Source organism: Bombina bombina, chromosome 4 (assembly GCF_027579735.1).
Source record: "Bombina bombina isolate aBomBom1 chromosome 4, aBomBom1.pri, whole genome shotgun sequence".
Lineage (NCBI taxonomy): Eukaryota > Metazoa > Chordata > Amphibia > Anura > Bombinatoridae > Bombina > Bombina bombina.
Window position 1 is genome coordinate 718,184,197 of NC_069502.1, and position 23,447 is coordinate 718,207,643.

Consider the following 23,447-nt stretch of genomic DNA (forward strand, 5'->3'; position numbering starts at 1 on the left):
GTAGTCTAAAACTGTTGTTTGAAAAGGAAATTCCAATGGAATTCAGGAATTATGCAAAACTGGCTCTACAGAGAATATGCTGAAAAACAAGGAATATAACTGTAATACAAAGGTAAACAAGCTAACATATACAGTATAGTAATAATTAGCAAGAAAACTAAAAAGAATCAGGAGGGCTATGAAGGAATAATATTTTCCTCCTATATTTAAAGGGACAGTTTACAAAAAAAATCTCCACTTTAATTTGTTCCCAATGGATCATTTAAATTGCTGAATAATTAATAGAAATAAATAGAAATGTTGTTTAAAATTGTATTCTCTATCTGAATCATGAAAGGAAATTTTTGGGTTTCATGTCCCTTTAAGATGGGAAAAAGATAATATTTAAAGTTACAGTGCTCTGTTTTCTGTAAATGGGTTGAATTTCCCTGACATAAAAAAAGTAATGATGATAGATATACACTGCTTGTGAGAGCCGGTATTAAAGAAAGGCATCTGTTGAAGGATTAACAATTGCACATTCTTACACATAACATTTGTCCTAATTCTCTTTATACTTTATACTATTGCTCACTTCATTTCCACATAATATCATTTTGTACTTAGTAAGTTTAGTCTCCATTTACTTATTCTTTTCTCTCACATCGCCTGTGTCATTTCATCTCCTTTAGATTGTAAATTTGAGAGTCTGTCCGCCTGTAGGCCTCTTGGAATAAAAGTGCTCCTCTCACTTATTGTGCTCAAGGACAGGGTATTTAATTTAAAGGGACAGTCAACTCCAAAATTGTTATTGTTTAAAAAGATAGATAATCCCTTTATTTCCCATTCCCCAGTTTTGCACAACCAACACAGTTATATTAATATACATTTTACCTCTGTTATCTAAGCCTCTGCAGACTGCCCCCTTATCACATGGCTATTTATTTCTTATCTATTGACTTGCATTTTAGCCAACTAGTGCAGTTTCATCCGCAACCCACATGCATGAGCACAATGTTATTTATATGGCCCACATGAACTAGCAGTCTCTTGTTGTGAAAAGCAAATAAAAAAGCATGTAATAAGAGGCTGTCTGTAATGGCTTAGAAACACTCAGAAATGTAAAAAAAGATTATAAAGTATATTAATATAACAATGTTGGTTGTGCAAAGCTGGGGAATGGGTAGTAATCTATCTTTTGAAACAATTACAATTTTGGTGTTGGCTGTCCATTTAAGTACCACAATGATTGTAATGTATACTCACCAATAATGTTATGATAATAATAACTAAAGTCTAGATTACGAGTTTTACGGTAAGAGAGATGCGGTATTAACTTGCACATTATTGTCACCGCTCACTTACCTACAGCGCTGGTATTACAGGTTTTCCTAAACCCGACGTTAAAAGGCAAGAAGTGAGCGTAGAGCAAAATTGAGCTCCATACCGCACTCCAATACCAGCGCTGCTTAAGTCAGCGGTGAGCTGGTTGTACGTGCTTGTGCACGATTTCCCTTAAGACATCAATGGGGAGAGCCGGCTGAAAAAAAGCCTAACACCTGCAAAAAAGCAGCGTAAAGCTGCCCCATTGATTCCTATGGGGAAACAAAATTTATGTTTGCACCTAACACCCTAACATGAACCCCGAGTCTAAACAACCCTAATCTTACACTTATTAACCCCTAATATGCTGCCCCCGACCTCGCCGACAACTTGCATTATACTTGGTAACCCCTAATCCGCTGCTCTGGACATCACCGCCACTATAATAAACATATTAACCCCTAAACCACCACACTCCCACATCTCAAACACTAGTTAAATAATATTAACCCCTAATCTTCCGCCCCCGAAATCGCCGCCACCTACCTACATTTATTAACCCCTAATCTGCCGCCCCCAACGTCGCTGCCACTGTACTAAAGTTATTAACCCCTAAACCTAAGTCTAACCCTAACACCCCCTAACTTAAATATAATTAAAAGAAATCTAAATATAACCTACTATTAATAACTAAAGAATTCCTATTTAAATCTAAATACTTATCTATAAAATAAACCCTACGCTAGCTACAATATAACTAATAGTTACATTGTAGCTAGCTTAGGTTTTATTTTTATTTCACAGGCAAGTTTGTATTTTTTTGCCGCCAGCAGGGAGGTGTCAATCAACCCGATCGTACTCAATCGGGTTGAATTGCGGCGATGTCTGTCCCACTGCTCAGAGCAGGCTGACAGGTTATGGAGCAGCGGTCTTTGTGACCGCTGCTCCATAACTGCTGTTTCTGCAGGCTCGCCAGAAACACGGGGCATAAAACTCCATTTGGAGTTTGATAGATAGGCCCCTATGTTTCTATCAGCAGAGAGTAGATATTAGCGCATGTGCAGGTCCATTTTTTAGCGGGTTTGCGCTTGAGAAATACGTAGAGCGGGTAGGACCGCTCTATACGTCAAACTGTGTTGAATAAGGAAGTAGAGTCTGGGAGGAGTCGGAAAGCAAATAATATGAATTTATAATGATATATAATGTTGAAATCGTTGTTGATATATTAAAAATGTGCAGCCACCAATTAACAGCTAGATCCTAATACTGCACTGCTCTGCTCTTGAACCTACCTAGGTATGCTTTTAACAAAGGATACCAAGAAAGCAAAACACATTAAATAATAGAAGTATATTTGAAAGTTGTTTAACATTGCATACTTTATCTGAACCTTGAAAGTTTAATTCTAACTATTGTCCCTTTAAGTCCTGGCTAACAGCAGGGCAACATATATGACTAAGCGGTATATACAAAAAGCGGGTCTCAGGCAGAAGGTACAAAACAAAAGCACCTTTATTGCGGTCAATACATGGAAAGGTAAAAAATACATAAAATATAAAACAAACTACATGTAGGCAAGGACGGTCAGACGCGTTTCAGCTCACACCTTCATCTGTGACCTATGTACCATATAATGCTAAGCATGTATATACCCTAAGTGCAATGCTGATTGATTCGTTAATTGAACAATTGCTGACAGATGGTAGGTGTTGTCCCTCAGGATCTTTAACCTCTAAAAGAGATGCACTGATGGTGATTAACATGATGGCATTACAAATAACAACAAACAACATAACAATACAAATACCTTGTATGCTAAATATTAATATATGCTCTCATCAAAGAACACAATAACAATAAATAGCAACAAATTGTTTTCTTTAATACATATGAAGAAAAGTTTCTTAAACCAATATTCATATAGCACCTGGTGTGCTTGTAATAGTATTAATATATACCCTCATCAAAAAACATGCTAATACTGAATAACACCAAATTCTTTTCTTCAATATATACAAAGAAAAATTACTTAAATCAATGTTCATATTGCGGTGTGTGGGAAAAGAGAAAAGCTGGGTCCTCAAGTTTTAATAGAGTCAAAGAGAGGGTGAATAAAGAAAACTAAATATTGAATAAACACCCTTCAATCCTCTCTCACCTTAAACTTAGAGTCAGCCCCCTCTCTCATATTTTCCCAGCAACTGGCCAAAGATTAAAAAATAAGACTAAAAAATTATAATAAGTACTGTTTGTCTGTGTCACTAAACCAACCTATATTAGATAGAATCTCATAAAACAATTGCATAACTTTAATCTAGACAGATTAAAGCTATGCAATTGTTTTATGACAACCGGTGCAACCTAAAAAAATCTAGAATCCTAAGTCCAGACGTTGATAATGTCAGAATCAATATTAAAGCCTAAAGGTACTCTCGTTCTCAGAACAAAAATCCAAAAGGCTTCTCTTTTGGAAAGAATTTCATCCAGATTGCCCCCTCTTTGGGGATGGCGGATTTGTTCAATCACAAGCCATTTGAATGTATCCACCTTACAGTCATGTTTAACAATAAAATGTTCCGCCAATACTGAACAAGGAATAACGTTGGAGATATCGTTAAGGTGTTCCCTGATCCTCACTCGGGCTTCCCTGGTGGTCATACCTACATACTGTAGGTTACAAGATTGACACATGACCAGATAGACAACATATTTATTCCTACAATTGGAAAAATGTTCCAAATTGTACATTCTTTGGGTGACACAAGATTGGAACTGCTTAGTAACCATAGCATGACCGCAATCCTTGCAGTTGGTTTTACCACATTTAAAATTACCTTTGATCATCAACCAATTGTCTTTTTGAGCCTGGTTGTGGATCATGCTTGGTGACAGGCAGTTTCCTAACGTTTGATTGCGTCGTGAGACGAAACGAAAACCTCTTTTGACAATGGGATTCAAAAGTTTGTCTCCCAAAAGTATGGGTAAATTCTGTTTAACAATTTTTATTATGGAATCATACTGTCTGCTGTATTTTGTACTGAAAATTATTTTATCTTCTTTGGTAACTTCTTTGTCAGACCTAGACCTAAGTTTATCCTTTAAAAGGATCAACCTGTCCAAAGCTTGTACCTGAGATATAGCTTTTTCAATCACGGATATTTCATATCCTCGTTCAATGAATTTTTGTTTCAGCAAGGCACCCTCTGACGAGAAGGTGTCATTACTGGAACAATTTCGTTTCAATCTGATAAATTCACCCTTTATCATACCAAAACCCGTGCTCTTAGGATGCAAACTTTTTGCATGTAAAAGAGCATTAGACTTGATTGGTTTAGAGTAGAGCTCAGTAATGATGGGACTGTTGCATGAATCACCTATGAGTGTAAGATCAAGATAAGGAATCTTGATAGGATCACAGACATGTGTGAAGCTCAAACCATATCCATTTACATTAAGTGATGCAACAAACTCATCCGCTTCTTGAGCTGTACCTACCCAGATAAAGAGCAAACGTCGATGTAACGCCTGTAAAATTTGATGTATTGACAAAAAGTTTTCCTGTCCATAAACGTGGAACAGCTCCCACCAACCCATATACAGGTTGGCATAGGAGGGGGCAAATTTTGCCCCCATAGCTGTTCCACGTTTCATATATATATGACTCACAGATATTTTAGTCTAATTGTCAAATTAGGTGGCTGGGAAAGACAGTAGTCAGGTACAAACAGCCTATTGAGAAAATGGTCAGGATATTTGCTAGTGGCCAGGTACAGGGCAGGTCAGACCAAGTCAAACAGCCAAGGTGAATGCTGCTGAGACATCTTGCCACACAAGATTAATGCACTGCAAGACTATGAAGTCAATGAGATGGGACATACATACTTAAAGGGATAGGAAAGTCAAAATTAAACTTGCATGATTCAGTTAGAGCATGTAATTTTAAGAAATTTTAAAACTAACTTCTATTTTCAAATGTGCTTTGTTTTCTTGGTATCCCTTGTTGAAAAAGAATATACACATATCCTACCCTAGTGGATGCTAGCTGCTGATTGGTGCCTGCAAACATTTTTCTCTTATGATTGTCTAACTAGATGTGTTCAGCTAGCTCCCAGTAGTGCAATGCTGTTCTTTCATCAAAGGATAACAAGAGAATAAAGGAAATTTGTTAAAAGAAGTAATTTGAAAAGTTGTTCTATCCAAATCATGAAAGAAAATGTTAGGGTTTCCTATCCCTTTAAGTGACACATGCGCACATATTGAATCAGAATGATGCGGCAGCCTCCAAAGCACAGATAAGCCCAGTTCTGTAAAAATAATGCGCAGAAGATTATGAAAAATAATATAAATATTATTTTTCAAAATATGAAAAACAATTAAAAACTTTTATTTGTTTTCAGTGCTCATTAAAGAGTATGTTTAATAAAATTCCCTCCTTCAAGGGAGAGAACAAGTTTTTTTCTTATAACTTATTATTTAGTGACAGCACCTCTTGTTTAAGTATAATTAACCTTAATAGGTGAACCTATATTAACAGTGCACGGGAAAGGTATTACCTCTGTGCCCATCAAACATCTATAATATACTGTAAATAATCCCAGCACATAGCATACGGTATGGACCAGAATGTAATATTTAGGGATTGGCGAATGTTTTGCAACATTCGAAAAATTTTACGAATTTTAACACATTAGTTCGCTCATTTAGAATTTCGAATGTTTGCACTACATTCTAGCATTTGTTTAATGTAATAGTATTTCTAATGCTTTCTTTAAATGTAATATTCTATTAGGATTTTTCAAATAATTCAATTTGAATTATATAATATTTGAATAAAAAAAATCGAATTGATATCTTCCAAATGTGGCTATTAAATCTAATTATGAACATTCAAAAATAAAAGCAACATTCGAAAACCGGAAATAAAATCTGAATTTTAATGGATTTTTGTTCTACCAAACAAATTACACTTTCAGCACATTTGTCCGTCCCTATTAATCACATAGAAATATAACATCTCAAACGTGACCTTTAGGATAGATGTAAATCACCGTAGATACTGCCATTCAGAATCCATGCACACCAAAAAAGTTTTTTCTTATGTTTACTTTTATATTATGTGCACGTCCACCAGGACCCATTGCTTCTGAAGCAGCAATAAAATGCTGTGAGCTAAAAACAAAGATTGCGGAGCACGGATGTCTTCAAAGTTATATACAAAAATGCAAAAAGCATAAAAGCACACTTGCATCAGAGACCACCACTTTTATCTAACAAGATTAACCCCTTAAGGACTGGGGTGTTTTCTTTTATTTCACAATTGTACCCCTTAGTGACTTGGGTGTTTTCTGCGAACTTTGCCCAAGTTCCAGAAATATTTTTGCTATCACTCCCTTTAAACGAAATAGAGCCTTTGCTTTTGCTTTACATGTATAGACAGTATATATATATATATATATATATATATATATATATATATATATATATATATATATATATATATATATATTGAAATATATCCTTAAGGTATTTTTAATTAATAGATGATTTTAAAATTGTTTTCTCCAGTGCTATATCATTAAATGTACATTACACCCTTCTTTGACAAAGGTAAAGTAATGCAATTCTTCAATGTTTCACCCCACCCAGACATCGGTTTCTTAATTGAACTTCTGCTGGTATTTATACCTGAGGCTTTGGCACAGAATTTGATGGGAACTATAATACATTACTGTTTGCTTTTACTGGTATATGTTTTAAACATTTAGATCACTATGATTTTGCCACCTGGATTATTAGCATATATAGCTTTCTATTACTAATAATATTTTTAGGGAAAGGGTGGGATAATAGTAACTGGCAGGAGATGCATTTGATCAAGTTGTCACCTTTAATCAATAAAAGATGAATTCAAATGAAAAGTCTTCAAAAATCTACTGATCAAGATGTTAAATACATTATTTTTATTTTTTAAAATAGTCCCTTTTGCTCATAAAATCAGAAAGAGGGGTTATAATGAGGGTTCACAAGAAGATAGAAACTTTAAGATTTGAGGCTTAAAGGGACACTAAACACAATTTTTTTTCATGATTCAGATAGAGCATGCAAATAGAACTCCTGTTTGATCCTTACACCCCGTTTTTGCCTATTTGATATTAATAGTCTATTATTTCTCATAGTGTCGTTATTATGATTGCATCTAGCCATATGATGTATTTTTATGTTCACTTACTTAGGGATATATGCACTACCAATGTATTTACATGAAGGGTGATAATCTTGTGGTTATGTTCCACTTTTATTAGAGTTTTCATATGTATTTATATGTATAGATGTTGTTGTTTATTTGTAGTTACCTGTTGTTACCATGGTGGCCAAACCTAATGAGGCCGCAGCACACAGATAATACAGATTAACATTCTACCAATCAGAGGGTTGGTTACCTTTTAAATAGCAAGTGTATTTTTTGTACAATAGACAATGTACAGTAGCATGAGTAAAAAAACAGCCCTTTGGAGGCTGTGAAACATGTTGCTTTTAAAGAAAGAATTGTTTTTATTATATACACTTGCTGCTACTTGGATTTTGTTATCCCATATCTTGTGGACTGGAGTGAAACCTGCTTGACATTGGAGCTCAGTCTGTTGGGTGGCTGAGAAGTCCCATCCTACCTGGAGGTGCTTTTTATGCTGTAAGTGTGACCTTAACATTACACTGTGCTCAACCAAAACTGTACTGGGCTATGGTGGCTCCTTTTTTATCTTCATACAGGAACCGACTGTGAGTGTTCTGGAAGCACTATGACCTGTGCAGCTGCTTGCTTCGATTCAGTGAGCTGGACTACTGAGAAGTTCCAGCCCGTTCCACTAGCACCATTGGATGCATCATGCTTGTAAGCAGCTATTTGTTACACTTGCATTATTACCTGTTATGGTGGTACTAGGTCATTTTGGTGCCTCTGTTTTTTCCTTTTTAAGAATGTAAGAAATGTGATTAAATAATATTTCAAGCATATAGATGGGGACCAGGAAAAAAAGATCAGGTGAAGCCATCAGGGACCAGATTATATATGGACATGGAGGTAGTGAGGCCTATGTACATGAAAATGATAACATTACATCTAGTCTGCTGACTTTATTTATTACTAAAACAATATTCTATTATCTTACAAAGTGATAGGACTAAAATGCTTTTTACTAGGGGTGAGCATTTGGATCCTTAGTGGACTAACATATTTCATACTGTCAGGCACGAAGCATTCTGCTACCTTAGCCTGTTCAGTTTTAGCCTGGAGAGTGTGGGTTGTAGCACTATTAGGGCACTAAAGATGGTGTGTGTTCCAGTCAGAACACGATTCATACCACTACTCAAGATCCAATGTGCACTGAAGATGGTGCTAGTCCCAGCTACAGGAGTGCTAGACAACGTGCACATAGCAAGTTTGAGTCTGAGAGTGCAGCTATTTATAGTTTTTGCATCAGAAATGACTCTGCTGTGGAAAACTACCAAAAGAGGTGCCTAGTTATTTTGCTGTGATAATCCTAGTGTTGTTGTTCTCGGACCCCCCCTTTCTTTAGTGACCTCAAAATAGTTCCTAGATTACATTTTATGCCTAACCCTTTGCACTGTTGACTCACCCTTGTTGATTATCAGGCTACTGACTTTTGGGACTGTGTATTTGACTATTCTGCTGGATCTCCTTAGTCTATTCCTGCTTGTTATGGATAGATTTTCTAGTTCCTGATCCCAGCCTTGTTCCTGACTACACATTTGATCTACTGGTTCTTGAACTCAGTCTGCTCATGTCTTACACGTTTAGTCAATTTTCTGTATACTTTAATCCCAAAAACTACAAAGGTAATCCTATTAAAACTTTACACATACCTTGTCAGGGTGTCTTTCATCTCTCTACAAATGTCCACTATCCAGAACTGACAAGCAAAGCAAGCAAGAAAGAAAATAATTTATCAAGTAAGCATAAATTATTTTTTCTTTCTAATGGCAGTGAGAGTCCACCAATTAATTTATTTACCTATGGGAATACCCAAGCTGAGAAGGACACAAATGAATAGGGAGGGAAAGGTAGGAAAGGCAGTTCTAAGAACTAGTCTCCACCGCTTGAATAACCTTTCTCCCATAAGATGCCCCAGCTGAGGCAAAGACGTCAAATTTGTAAAACTTTGTGAAAGTGTGCAATGAGGACCAAGTAGCAGCCTTGTAGATTTGTTCAACTGAAGCCTCATTCTTGAAGGCCCAAGAGGAAGACACTGCACAGGTAGAATGTGCTTTAATTCTAGATTGAGGCTGTTGGCCGGTTACATCATATGCCATGGGAATCAAGCTTCTGAGCCAGAAAGGCAGGGTGATGGCCTTCTGACCTTTGCGCTTACCAGAATGCAGGATGAATAAGGACTATGACTGACGGTGCTCCATAACCCTGTCCACCTGCTCTGAGCAGGCGGACAGGAATTGCCACAATTCAACCCGATCGAGTACGATCAGGTTGATTGACACCTCCCTGCTGGCGGCCCATTTGCGTATTGCTATCTGCATTCAGCGATGTCTATCGGACCTGATCCACACTGTCGGATCAGGTCCGACAGACATTTGATAAATAGGCCTCATAGGCTCAAATGGAGCCTGTTGAAGAACTCTAAGAACAAGATTAAGGGGCCAATTTAAGAAGTAGCGAATGCTGCTGTTTCCGTGCGAGCCTTTAGGCTTGCCGGAAACATAAGTTAAGAAGCAGCGGTCTTAAGACCGTTGCTCCTTAACTTGTCCACCCCTGATCGGGTTGATTGACACGTAAAGAGAAGAAACTGTCTGAAATGCCCTTTCCAAACCGTCCTGGAGAAATTGAAGAATCTGCAGAATATTTATCCTATGCCAGGGTCATCCACATTCTGCACACAATGATAAATAAGTTCTCCAGACCTTGTGGTAAATACATCTGGTTACAGGCTTCCTTGCCTGCACCAAGGAATAAATCACCATTTCAGAGAAACCTCTTTTAGTTAGAACTAAGAGTTAGAACTGCAGTCAGATTCAGAGAGTCTAGATTTTGGTAGAAAAAACAACCTTGCTCAAGAAGGTCTGACCTCTGAGGCAACATACAAGGAGGAACAGAGGACATTCTAACTAGATCTGCATACCAAGTCCTGTGTGGCCACTCTGGAGCAATGAGAATCAAAGAAATCCCCTCTTGTTTGATCCGAGCTATAACTCGGGGAAGGAGAACAACTGGTGGAAATATATACACTAGATTGAAACACCACGGTACTGCTAAGGCATCCACTAATTCTACCCAAGGATCCCTTGACCTTGAGCCGTACCTTGGAAGCTTGGAGTTGAGACAGGAGGCTATCAGATCTATCTGTGGACACCCCCAACCTGCGGGTGATCTCTCGAAACACCTCCTGGTTCACAAACCATTCCCCTGAGTGAAGAGTTTGTCTGCTTAGGAAATCTGCTTCTCAATTCTCCATGCCTGGAATGTGGATAGCTGATATCTGACAATGATAAGTCTCTGCCCTCTGAAGTATGCAAGAGACCTCCTTCATTGCCAGAGAACTGCGCGTTCTGCCCTGATGTTTAATGTAAGCCACCGTGGTAATATTGTCCAATTGGAATCAATTAAAACGTACAGAAGGCAATTGGGAACACGACTGCAGAGAGTTAAAAATAGCCTTCAGTTCCAGAATGTTGATTGGAAGCTTCACTTCCTCTGGGCAACAAGCGCTCCAGCCTGTCAGAGTTGCATCTGTTGTAACAATCTCCCAGGATGGACAGGTTCCAGGCAGATCACCTGGGACAGGTCTGAGTGGTCTCTCTTCCACTGACCTAACATACACAACTGAAGAATTCTCAGATGAAAGCGAGCAAATGGCATAGTATCCGAAGCCGCCACCATAAGACCTACTACCTCCTTACACTGAGCCACCAAGGGGCAGTGAATGGATTGAAGAAAGCGACAGACAGCCTAAAGTTTCTCCATTTGCTGCTCTGTAAGAAAAATCTTCATACTGACTTAGTCTATGATGATTCCTAAAAATTTCACTTTTGTATTTGGGTTGAAGGAACTCTTTTCTAGGTTCACCTTCCAGCCATGTGTCCGAAGATAACAAAGTAGTTTCTCCGTGTGAAATCTTGCCAATTGTAAAGATGGAGCTTGAACTAATATATCGTCCAGATAAGTAGGTGCATTTTTCTATCCCCTGTAGTCTGACTACAGCAAGAAGAGCTCCTAGAACTTTTGTAAAAATTATTGGAGCAGTAGCCATTCCAAAAGAGCAATAAACGTATAAAGGTTATCCAGGAAGGTAAACAGAAGACACTGGTGGTGAAGATAAGCATCATTCAGATCTATGGTGGTCATGAACTGTCCCTCCTACACTGAGAGGGAGGATGGTTCTGATCATTTCCATCTTGAGGAAAGGAACCTTCAAAAATGTGTTCAACACTTCAGGTTCATCCCTCCTTTTTGGGAACTATAAACAGATTTGAGTAGAATTCCTTTCCCTCTCTAAATGATAAATGATGGGACAATAACTCCCATGGATAGGAGGTCTTCTAAACATTTTAGGAAGGCCCTTCATGTCTCTGGTCTTCCCGAGATCCTGGAGAGTAGAAATCTTGAATCTCTTCCATAGGAGACTCGACAGTGACTGACGCAATATCTGCAGCAGGCTAAAAGAGTGAGCTCATTTGAAGGAACATGCCTCTCAGGTATCCCTCCAGTTGTCTGTTGATGAGATCCTTAAAGGACCTGCTATCCTCTAGGGGGATAGAAGTACACTTAACTAAAGTGGAGATGGCACCATCTTGGGTACTCCAGGTCTCCAAATAAGAATCAGGGACTGCAAACATCTTCTTAAATTTTGGAGAAGGAGTGAAAGGAATTTCCAGATTTCTCTCATTCTTTAGATATGATATCCATAATTAAGTAAGGAATAGGAAAAACCTCTGGGGATCTAACCTTAGGTTGAAAAAACTATTTCTAATTTGTGAACCCTTGTTACCTCAGCAGGTTTAGGTTCAGGGATGTCCAAGGTGGACATCCTTAAGTTGCTATCTCAAGTGTTTAAGTTTGAACCGAAATGTAACATCCTCTGCCTCCACATTCTTATCTGTGAATGTACATGACAATGATAGTTCACCCTCAGAACATTTATTAGGGTCCATTAATGCCAGAGGGAGGATTTCCTCTAAAGATAGACTAGATTGTGAATCCTCCAAAGTCTTGGGAAATAGCCCATAAACTGTCTGCTATATTAAACAGCAATCACCCCCAATGCTTGCCCAGTGTCTTATCACCTCCCTGAGAACCCAGAGAGTACACCACATCTGTTGCATTGTGGAATGCTTGCCTCAATGCTGAAAACTGAGTGGAATGAAGATGCGTCAGCTAATGACGGAATCACAAACTTCCGCTCTGTGACCATAACACCCCCCAAGAAGCGTGCTTTATAATAGCACAAATAATGGTGCCTGCTCATAGTGTGCGCTCAAAAGTTCTGATCGCTCTGGTCTGCAAGTGGGACAGTGACTCTACCTGTAACCCATTGCAAGAAAAAACATAGCCCCATATGTAATGTGCAACGGCTCCTTTGTTATGCGCATAGGAAACTGCGGCTGCTAATTACTGTGCACCCAAGCATTCATATACAAATGTCTTCCTTTAGAAGATCAATAAATTGTGTGAGGCTACTGCACATACTGCCCACATTGTGTTAGGCTACTATAAATTCTTCCCACCCTCACTGGCAGCTCTTGGGCTCATTAGACCCAATTCCCCTGTGAAATCAGTGTCCCCATGGAACAGGCAACAAGCCATAGAAGGGAGCCAGGAGTCATCAGGGACTTACCAGTCACAAGTCTTCAGTAGCTTCTTCTGTGTGCTGCACTCTTTGACCCTCCAGGTCTGACAGCTGAACCTTTAATCTGACAGGGACCTGCAGTACAAAGGAAAATCAGTGTAACTAACACCGTTTGCCTGAAAGGAAGCATAGCTTCTATATACTGGAAGGAGGCATGGGAACTTCCCTGTGACTTCCAGAACCAATTTTCCACAAAACTCTACTAAGAAAATGATATGGCTACTAACAGATCCTCTATCCACTATTGCAGGAAACAATCCAATCTGGAGGAAAATAATCAGAACTTCAGCAGAGCACCTCTCTCGGCCAACCTCCATGACACGAAGCAAAGAACTACTGGGAGGGTAGAGGAAGTGGGATTGTTATTTAATTCTTGTTTTACTCCTCCTGGTGGCCAAGTGAAGTGTTTCCCATAGGTAAATTAATGAATTTGTGGACTCTCACTGTCATTAGAAAGACACAGTGAACACATACATACATACAAATACATACACACATATACATGAACATATATATTTACAGACAGTATATACACACACATACAAATTTACACACACATAGTATACACTTTTATGTCCTACCCAGTCCATCACCTTCTTATATACCATATCCTTTTAAGGGCCAGATTGTCTGGAGCGGTAGATTAGGGGTTAATAAATATAATGTAGGTGGCAACGATGTTGGGGGCGGCAGATTAGGGGTTAATAAATATAATGTAGGTGGCGGCGATGTCCGGAGTGGCAGATTAGGGGTTAATTAATATAATGTAGGTGTCGGCAATGTCGGGGGCGGTAGATTAGGGGTTAATAAGTGTAAGATTACGGGTGTTTAGACTCGGGGTTCATGTTAGGGTGTTAGGTGTAAACATAACTTTTATTTCCCCATAGGAATCAATGGGGCTGCATTACTGAGTTTCTCACTTCTTGTCTTTTAACGCCGGGTTTATAAAAACCTGTAATACCAGCGCTGCAGGTAAGTGAGCGGTGAGAATAAACTGCAAGTTAGCACCACATTGCCTCTAATTCAAAACTCGTAAACTGGCTGTATTTTTTTAAATATTGCACAAAAACATTATAAGGGATCGAAGATATGAGATCTCAGGAAAAGGGCTTTAACATTGATATACATACATATACATCTCTAAATATGTTTATTTTCGTGTATATATATATATAAATGTATGTTTATATGTGTGTATATGTATGTAAATGTGTATATATGTATTTACAGACATATATACACATATAAAATAATAAATACATTTGTACACATAAATAGACATACTGTATATATAAGTGCATTGAAGCCCTTTACTGTCAAGTAAAGTAAAACCTGTACAAGTATATTTTTGCAATATTCATATTTAATAGAAATTTTAACTATGTGAAATATTAATATTTTCATGCCGTATTAGCGCACTTGAGAATATGTGATTGGGTTTGTGCACTTGTAGGTTTTTTTTTTGCTCCATTGACTTCTTTGGGGGAAGAGGTTAACACAAGCAAAATTTTTGTACTTTAAACTCATATTACGAGTGCAACCCGACTCATGCAAAAGCTTATTTGTAGCGCAGTTAACACTCAAATGACAGCATTAAATAGTGCTCCACTTGTAATCCAGCCCAGAAACTTTAAAAAACTGGACATTTACAGTCAAGTCAAAATTAAACTTTCATGATTCAGACAGGCCATGCGATTTTAAACAACTTTCCACTTTACTTTTATCACCAAATTTGATTTGTTCTCTTGGTATTCTTTGTTTAAATCTAAACCTAGGTAGGCCCATAAACTGATTTCTAAGCCGTTTAAGTCTGCCTCTTTTCTCAGTGCATTTTGGCAGTTTTTTCACAGCTAGACAGCGTTAGTTCATGTGTGTCATATAGATAACATTGTGTTACTTATGAGTCAGCACTGATTGGTTAAAATGCATGTCTGTCATAAGAACTTACAGTTGCAAGAAAAAGTATGTGAACCCTTTGGAATGATATGGATTTCTGCACAAATTGGTCATAAAATGGGATCTGATCATCATCTAAGTCACAACAATAGACAATCAGAGTCTGCTTAAACTAATAACACACAAAGAATGAAATGTTGCCATGTTTTTATTGAACACACCATGTGAACATTCACAGTGCAGGTGGAAAAAGTATGTGAACCCCTAGACTAATGACATCTCCAAGAGCTAATTGGAGTGAGATGTCAGCCAACTGGAGTCCAATCAAAGAGATGAGATTGGAGGTGTTGGTTACAGCTGCCCTGCCCTATAAAAAACACACACCAGTTCTTGGTTTGCTTTTCACAAGAAGCATTGCCTGATGTGAATGATGCCTCGCACAAAAGAGCTCTCAGAAGACCTACGATTAAGAATTGTTGACTTGCATAAAGCTGGAAAGGGTTATAAAAGTATCTTCAAAAGCCTTGCTGTTCATCAGTCCACGGTAAGACAAATTGTCTATAAATGGAGAAAGTTCGGCACTGCTGCTACTCTCCCTAGAAGTGGCCGTCCTGTAAAGATGACTGCAAGAGCACAGCGCAGACTGCTCAGTGAGGTGAAGAAGAATCCTAGAGTGTCAGCTAAAGACTTACAAAAGTGACTGTCAAATGCTAACATCCCTGTTAGCGAATCTACAATACGTAAAACACTAAACAAGAATGGATTTCATGGGAGGATACCACAGAGGAAGCCACTGCTGTCCAAACAAAACATTGCTGCACGCTTAAAGTTTGCACAAGAGCACCTGGATGTTCCACAGCAGTACTGGCAAAATATTCTGTGAACAGATGAAACCAAAGTTGAGTTGTTTGGAAGAAACACACAACACTATGTGGGGCGAAAAAGAGGCACAGCACACCAACATCAAAACCTCATCCCAACTGTGAAGTATGGTGGTGGGGGCATCATGGTTTGGGGCTGCTTTGCTGCATCAGGGCCTGGACGGATTGCTATCATCGAAGGAAAAATGAATTCCCAAGTTTATCAAGACATTTTGCAGGAGAACTTAAGGCCATCTGTCTACCAGCTGAAGCTCAACAGAAGATGGGTGTTGCAACAGGACAATGACCCAAAGCATAGAAGTAAATCAACAACAGAATGGCTTAAACAGAAGAAAATACGCCTTCTGAAGTGGCCCAGTCAGAGTCCTGACCTCAACCCGATTGAGATGCAGTGGCATGACCTCAAGAAAGTGATTCACACCAGACATCCCAAGAATATTGCTCAACTGAAACAGTTCTGTAAAGAGGAATGGTCAAGAATTACTCCTGACCGTTGTGCACGTCTGATCTGCAACTACAGAAAACGTTTGGTTGAAGTTATTGCTGCCAAAGGAGGTTCAACCAGTTATTAAATCCAAGGGTTCACATACTTTTTCCACCTGCACTGTGAATGTTTACATGGTGTGTTCAATAAAAACATGGCAACATTTCATTCTTTGTGTGCTATTAGTTTAAGCAGACTTTGATTGTCTATTGTTGTGACTTAGATGATGATCAGATCACATTTTATGACCAATTTGTGCAGAAATCCATATAATTCCAAAGGGTTTACATACTTTTTCTTGCAACTGTATGTAGGGGGCAGTCTGCAGAGGCTTAGATACAATGTAATCACAGAGGTAAGTATATTATAATATAACCATGTTGGTTATGCAAAACTGGGGACAAAAATGTTCAAGTAGACTATCCCTTTTAGTGTCAAGTATTTTTGTGAAGATTTTACTGGATAGCCTGCTAAAATACAGGACTTTCTGGTTGAATACTGGACACCTGGCAACCCTAGAAGCACAAGACTGTTACATACCCTTTGTATTCAATAAATGTAAGCAGAACACAATTTTCTTTTACCTGCACTGCAAGGAGTTGCCAAGTAGTACAAAGGTTATATATGCAATATGTCTGAACTGTTATTGTGTTCCTATATAATTTCCTTGCATTACAAAACAAAAACAAGACCTTTTATTACTTTTCAGTAATTTTTCCATAACGTAACGGAAACTTTATTCAAGGTGTTGTAGTATTAGAGAACAACTCCATTTAATTTTCCTATAATAATATACTGTATATATATATATATATATATATATATATATATATATATATATATATATATATACATATACATACACACACACAAAACACGGAAGGGAACTGCACTCTCATACCGGACCGGACCGGACCAAATGGGACAAGCTCAGGTACCACGTCAAGGTCCTCTCCAATACCTGAGACCCTAAAACAGCCACACAATGCAAGCTTTCAAATCCAAACAAACTGAAAACAAAAAAAGGGTGCACAGGAATATGTTATCACCCTAGACATATACAAAACACGGAAGGGAACTGCACTCTCATACCGGACCGGGTACACATCCTATGACCCTGCAACATGCTCAGCCCTGGGTGCCACTGGCACTCACAGGAAGCTGTGCTGTCCCCAGAGCCACAAGCAGTTAACCCCAGACAGGTCTGGGTGCAAGAACCATAGGGAAAATTACAAAACAAATTAATACAACACACAGAGAAAACCAAGCACTCACTTGCAAGCTCTCAGCTAAGATTTAAAAGCAAAACTGGAAAGGTTAGTCACCGCATCTGGCCAAATGGGACAAGCTCAGGTACCACGTCAAGGTCCTCTCCAATACCTGAGACCCTAAAACAGCCACACAATGCAAGCTTTCAAATCCAAACAAACTGAAAACAAAAAAAGGGTGCACAGGAATATGTAATCACCCTAGACATAATAGTACCTGAGCTTGTCCCATTTGGCCAGATGCGGTGACTAACCTTTCCAGTTTTGCTTTTAAATCTTAGCTGAGAGCTTGCAAGTGAGTGCTGGGTTTTCTATGTGTGTTGTATTAATTTGTTTTGTAATTTTCCCTATGGTTCTTGCACCCAGACCTGTCTGGGGTTAACTGCTTGTGGCTCTGGGGACAGCACAGCTTCCTGTGAGTGCCAGTGGCACCCAGGGCTGAGCATGTTGCAGGGTCATAGGATGTGTACCCGGTCCAGTATGAGAGTGCAGTTCCCTTCCGTGTTTTGTATATGTCTAGGGTGATTACATATTCCTGTGCACCTTTTTTTGTTTTCAGTTTGTTTGGATTTGAAAGCTTGCATTGTGTGGCTGTTTTAGGGTCTCAGGTATTGGAGAGGACCTTGACGTGGTACCTGAGCTTGTCCCATTTGGCCAGATGCGGTGACTAACCTTTCCAGTTTTGCTTTTAAATCTTAGCTGAGAGCTTGCAAGTGAGTGCTTGGTTTTCTCTGTGTGTTTTATATATATATATATATATATATATATATATATATATATATATATATATATATATATATATATATATAAATAAATATATAAATAGGCAGACTTCAATGGCTTAGAAATCAGTTTATGAGCCTACCTAGGTTTAGCTTTAAACAAAGAATACCTAGAGAACAAATCAAATTTGATGATAAAAGTAAATTGGAATGTTGTTTAAAATCGTATGCCCTCTCTGAATCATAAAAGTTTAATTTTGACTTGACTGTCCCTTTAAATGTCCAGTATTTTAAATGTTCTGGGCTGGATTACAACTGGAGCACTATTTAACTATACCATTCGAGTGTTAACTGCGCTACAAATAAGCTTTTGCATGAGTCAGTCAGGTTGTGTTCGTTATAAGAGATTAAAGTGACATTTTTTTGCTTGTGTTATCCTCTTCCACCATAGAAGGCAATGGAGTAAAAAAAAAGTCCTATACGCACACAAACCCGATCACATATTCTCAAGTGCGCTAAAACAGCATGAAAATATGAATATTTCACATTCCAATGTTCTTCACATAGCAGAATATGTTTTATTTATTTATACAAGCCCTATTACTGACACTTAAAGGGACACTGAACCCAAATTTTTTCTTTCGTGATTCAGATAGAGCATGACATTTTAAGCAACTTTCTAATTTACTCCTATTATCAAATGTTCTTCATTCTCTTGGTATCTTTATTTGAAATGCAAGAATGTAAGTTTAGATGCCGGCCCATTTTTAACAACCTGGGTTGTTCTTGCTGATTGGTGGATAAATTCATCCACCAATAAAAAAGCGCTGTCCATATTCTGAACCAAAAAAACCTTAGATGCCTTCTTTTTCAAATAAAGATAGCAAGAGAATGAAGACAAATTGATAATAGGAGTAAATTAGAAAGTTGCTTAAAATTGCCTGCTCTATCTGAATCACGGAGGAAAAAATTTGAGTTCAGTGTCCCTTTAAGACCATTTTAACTTTCTTTGATTGTCTTATTTATATATATAAATATATATATAAATATATAAATATATAAATATATATATATATATATATATATATATATATATATATATATATATATATATATATATAAATATATATATATATATATATATATATATATATATATATATAAATATATATATATATATAAATATATATATATATATAAATAAATATATATAAATATAAATATATATATATATATATATATATAAATATATATATATATAAATAAATATATATATATATATATATATATATATATATATATATATATATATATATATAGGGGCAAAAAAAGTATTTAGTCAGCCACCAATTGTGAAGATGAGAGAGGCCTGTAATTTTCATCATAGGTAAACCTCAACTATGAGAGACAAAATGTGGAAACAAATCCAGACAATCACATTGTCTGATTTGGAAAGAATTTATTTGCATATTATGGTGGAAAATAAGTATTTGGTCAATATCAAAAGTTTATCTCAATACTTTGTTATATATCCTTTGTTGGCAATGACAGAGGTCAAACATTTTCTGTAAGTCTTCACAAGGTTGTCACACACTGTTGCTGGTATGTTGGCCCATTCCTTCATGCAGATCTCCTCTAGAGCAATGATGTTTTGGGGCTGTCGCTGGGCAACACGGACTTTCAACTCCCTCCAAAGGTTTTCTATGTTGTTGAGATCTGGAGACTGTCTAGACCACTCCAGGACCTTGAAATGCTTCTTACGAAGCCGCTCCTTTGTTGCCCGGGCCATTGTCATGCTGAAAGACCCAGCCATGTTTCATCTTCAATGCCCTTGCTGATGGAAGGAGGATTGCACTCAAAATCTCACGATACATGGCCCCATTCATTCTTTCATGTACATGGATCAGTCATCCTGTACCCTTCACAGAGAAACAGCCCCAAAGCATGATGTTGCCACCCCCATGCTTCACAGTAGGTATGGTGTTCTTTGGTTGCAACTCAGCATTCTCTCTCCTCCAAACATGACGAGTTGTGTTTCTACCAAACAGTTCTACTCTGGTTTTATCTGACCATATGACATTCTCCCAATCCGCTTCTGGATCATCCAAATGCTCTCTAGCATACTTCAGACGAGCCCGGACATGTACTGGCTTAAGCAGGGGGACACGTCTGGCACTGCAGGATCTGAGTCCCTGGCGGCGTAGTGTGTTACTGATGGTAGCCTTTGTTACGTTGGTCCCAGCTCTCTGCAGGTCATTCACTAGGTCCTCCCGTGTGGTTCTGGGATGTTTTCACACTGTTCTTGTGATCATTTTGACCCCACGGGGTGAGATCTTGCCTGGAGCCCCAGATCGAGGGAGATTATCAGTGGTCTTGTATGTCTTCCATTTTCTAATTATTGCTCCCACAGTTGATTTCTTCACACCAAGCTGCTTGCCTATTGCAGATTCAGTCTTCCTAGCCTGGTGCAGGTCTACAATTTTGTTTCTGGTGTCCTTCGACAGCTCTTTGGTCTTCACCATAGTGGAGTTTGGAGTGTGACTGTTTGAGGTTGTGGACAGGTGTCTTTTATAATGATAACAAGTTCAAACAGGTGCCATTAATACAGGTAATGAGTGGAGGACAGAGGAGCCTCTTAAAGAAGAAGATACAGGTCTGTGAGAGCCAGAAATCTTGCTTGTTTGTAGGTGACCAAATACTTATTTTCCACCATAATATGCAAATAAATTCTTTCCAAATCAGACAATGTGATTGTCTGGATTATTTTCTCTCTCATAGTTGAGGTATACCTATGATGAAAATTACAGACCTCTCTCATCTTCTTAAGTGGGAGAACGTGCACAATTGGTGGCTGACTAAATACTTTTTTTGCCCCACTGTATAGATATATATACCCACTTTATTAAACTGGCTGTTACTTTTTGGTTCTTATATGATGGGCATTTTAATATAATAAACATGAAACATTATGAAAGAGTGATTGATGTGCAAACTATCTAAAATGTTCAATTTAATCTAATTATTGTTTTAGTGCCCTATGTTTATCTAACATTCACAAGATCAGACATGAAAAACATTAAATACACTCATATGGGCTGCCCTTGGGGAATTCTCTAAAAAAGGACGCTGTTGAATGATGTCTCCCATAGAAAGTAATGGAGCCCCCTGGAAAGGGAAACTTTACTGGGAAGAGCGAAGTTAGCAAGGAGCAGGGGGCACTTTAAAGATTAAATAATGCAGCCAGGGGGCAGAGCTTGGCCACGCCGTATGATGGCCTTGTAGGGAACCGACTTCTAGGCCTCACCAGAGTTCAAATGTATAAACCAGGGTGGCACCTATTACTATATACATGAGGGAACTCCTAACTGTCCCCTAAGTCACAGGGCTCAGCATAATCACACCGATTCACCATCGCAGAGCAGAACTCAGAGACCTTAAGGAGTGTGCGAGCCGCAGCAGAACACAGCCATTACATTGCAGAGTGACAAGCCGTTGCTACCTGCATGTATCAGTATATTAAGGCTTGAAGGAGCATACGCTAGGGGTATTACACTGACCTTGGCTATCCAGAGCTTCATTGTCAGCTGATTGCACCTGGGGCTGCGTTACAGTCTCAGTGAAAGGCAGGAACAGTGTAAAACTAGCGCAAAGGAGGTCTACATAGTTGAGGATTTGTTATACCACCTCACACGAAATAAACAACAGAGAACAGACCAGTGTTCTGCAATAAGTACATACGGTGGTCACCACACTGACTTATACTTTTTGAGCCTTCATATCAACTCATCTGAGCCAAGCTCTGCCTTTGACATAACTATTCCACATTCTACATTGGTGTCATAGATTACCCATTTAGAGACAAACTGCTCAATAAATAAAAACCTTCTAACAGCTTAATAAGAAATAACCTATGTTGTACATTTATATGCTGTTCAATAGGGAATGACTTAGGTTGTAATTTACAACTCTTATCTTTAATGCTCTTGCAATACAGGGATAGGCAAGGTGTCCCTACACGGGCACTGGTGTCCGTGACTAGCCCTTGCAGTGTCCGCCACAACCTTAGTATATGTTTTGATTGAATAATAGGAATAACAAAAAAATGTAGTGTGAATAAAGTTAGTGGCTTGTCAAGAGACTGCTATCGATATTGGGTGATAAGTTATGGAATAACTAAAGCCTGAGTGAAATACTGAATGTGTATCTGCATCTGTATAATAACACCCAGCACTATATAATGACACAGTAGTGACACTGGCACATGCGTATAGCCAGACAAGGGCTGGTTATAGGGTCAGTGGTATCTGCATCAGTATAATAACACCCAGTGCTATATAATGACACAGTAGTGACACTGGCACATGCGTATAGCCAGACAAGGGCTGGTTATAGAATCAGTGGTATCTGCATCAGTATAATAACACCCAGCGCTATATAATGACACAGTAGTGACATTGGCACATGGGTATAGCCAGAGGAGTGCTGGTTATAGGATCAGTGGTATCTGCATCAGTATAATAACACCCAGCACTATACAAGGACACAGTAGTGACACTGGCACATGGGTATAGCCAGAGGAGGGCTGGTTATAGGTTCAGTGGTATCTGCATCAGTATAATAACACCAAGCACTATAAAATAATGTTTTTAATTTAAAATGTACCTTGGTGTCCTTCACTAAGGTCTGTAATTTGGAAAATGTCTGCCACAGCCTTTGTCTGTGCCTATCCCTGTTGCAATATATCATCATGTAACTATCAAATTGTTTGTTTGCTTTAAAAATCCACATTGTGTTATACTGTAGGCCTTCACCCTTAGATACTACAATTTTAACTTATGTCTAAGTTATCTTTGAACAAAGGTGAGGATACCGTCCTCCATTGAATCAATCTAGACATAGTTAATCCATTAGTTTTGCACACATAATTTTATGTAATGAATTCAATATTTTAAAAGGCTTTCCATTCTGTTTGGTATTCCTTAAAATCTAATTCATAACAGCCAAACTTAAGTTCCTTTACA

The 23,447-nt window shown here is 38.2% G+C and overlaps 1 protein-coding gene across 3 annotated transcripts in view; it reads left to right on the forward strand.

Moving 5' to 3' along the window:
• LOC128656776 (uncharacterized) overlaps positions 1-23,447 on the forward strand; it is a 93,491-nt gene that overhangs the window by 42,878 nt on the left and 27,166 nt on the right. Inside the window, exon 1 of one of the 3 annotated variants that reach the window (XR_008402059.1) lies at positions 8,069-8,191. The exons of 1 other annotated variant lie outside the window; for it this stretch is intronic. Coding sequence is in view for 1 of the 2 variants with exons in the window: in XM_053710920.1 (XP_053566895.1) it covers positions 8,100-8,191 (92 nt within the window). In the remaining variant the exon portion in view is untranslated. Of the gene's footprint in view, positions 1-8,068; positions 8,192-23,447 lie in introns of those variants that run through there. One more of the 3 variants, XM_053710920.1, reaches the window with a different exon arrangement.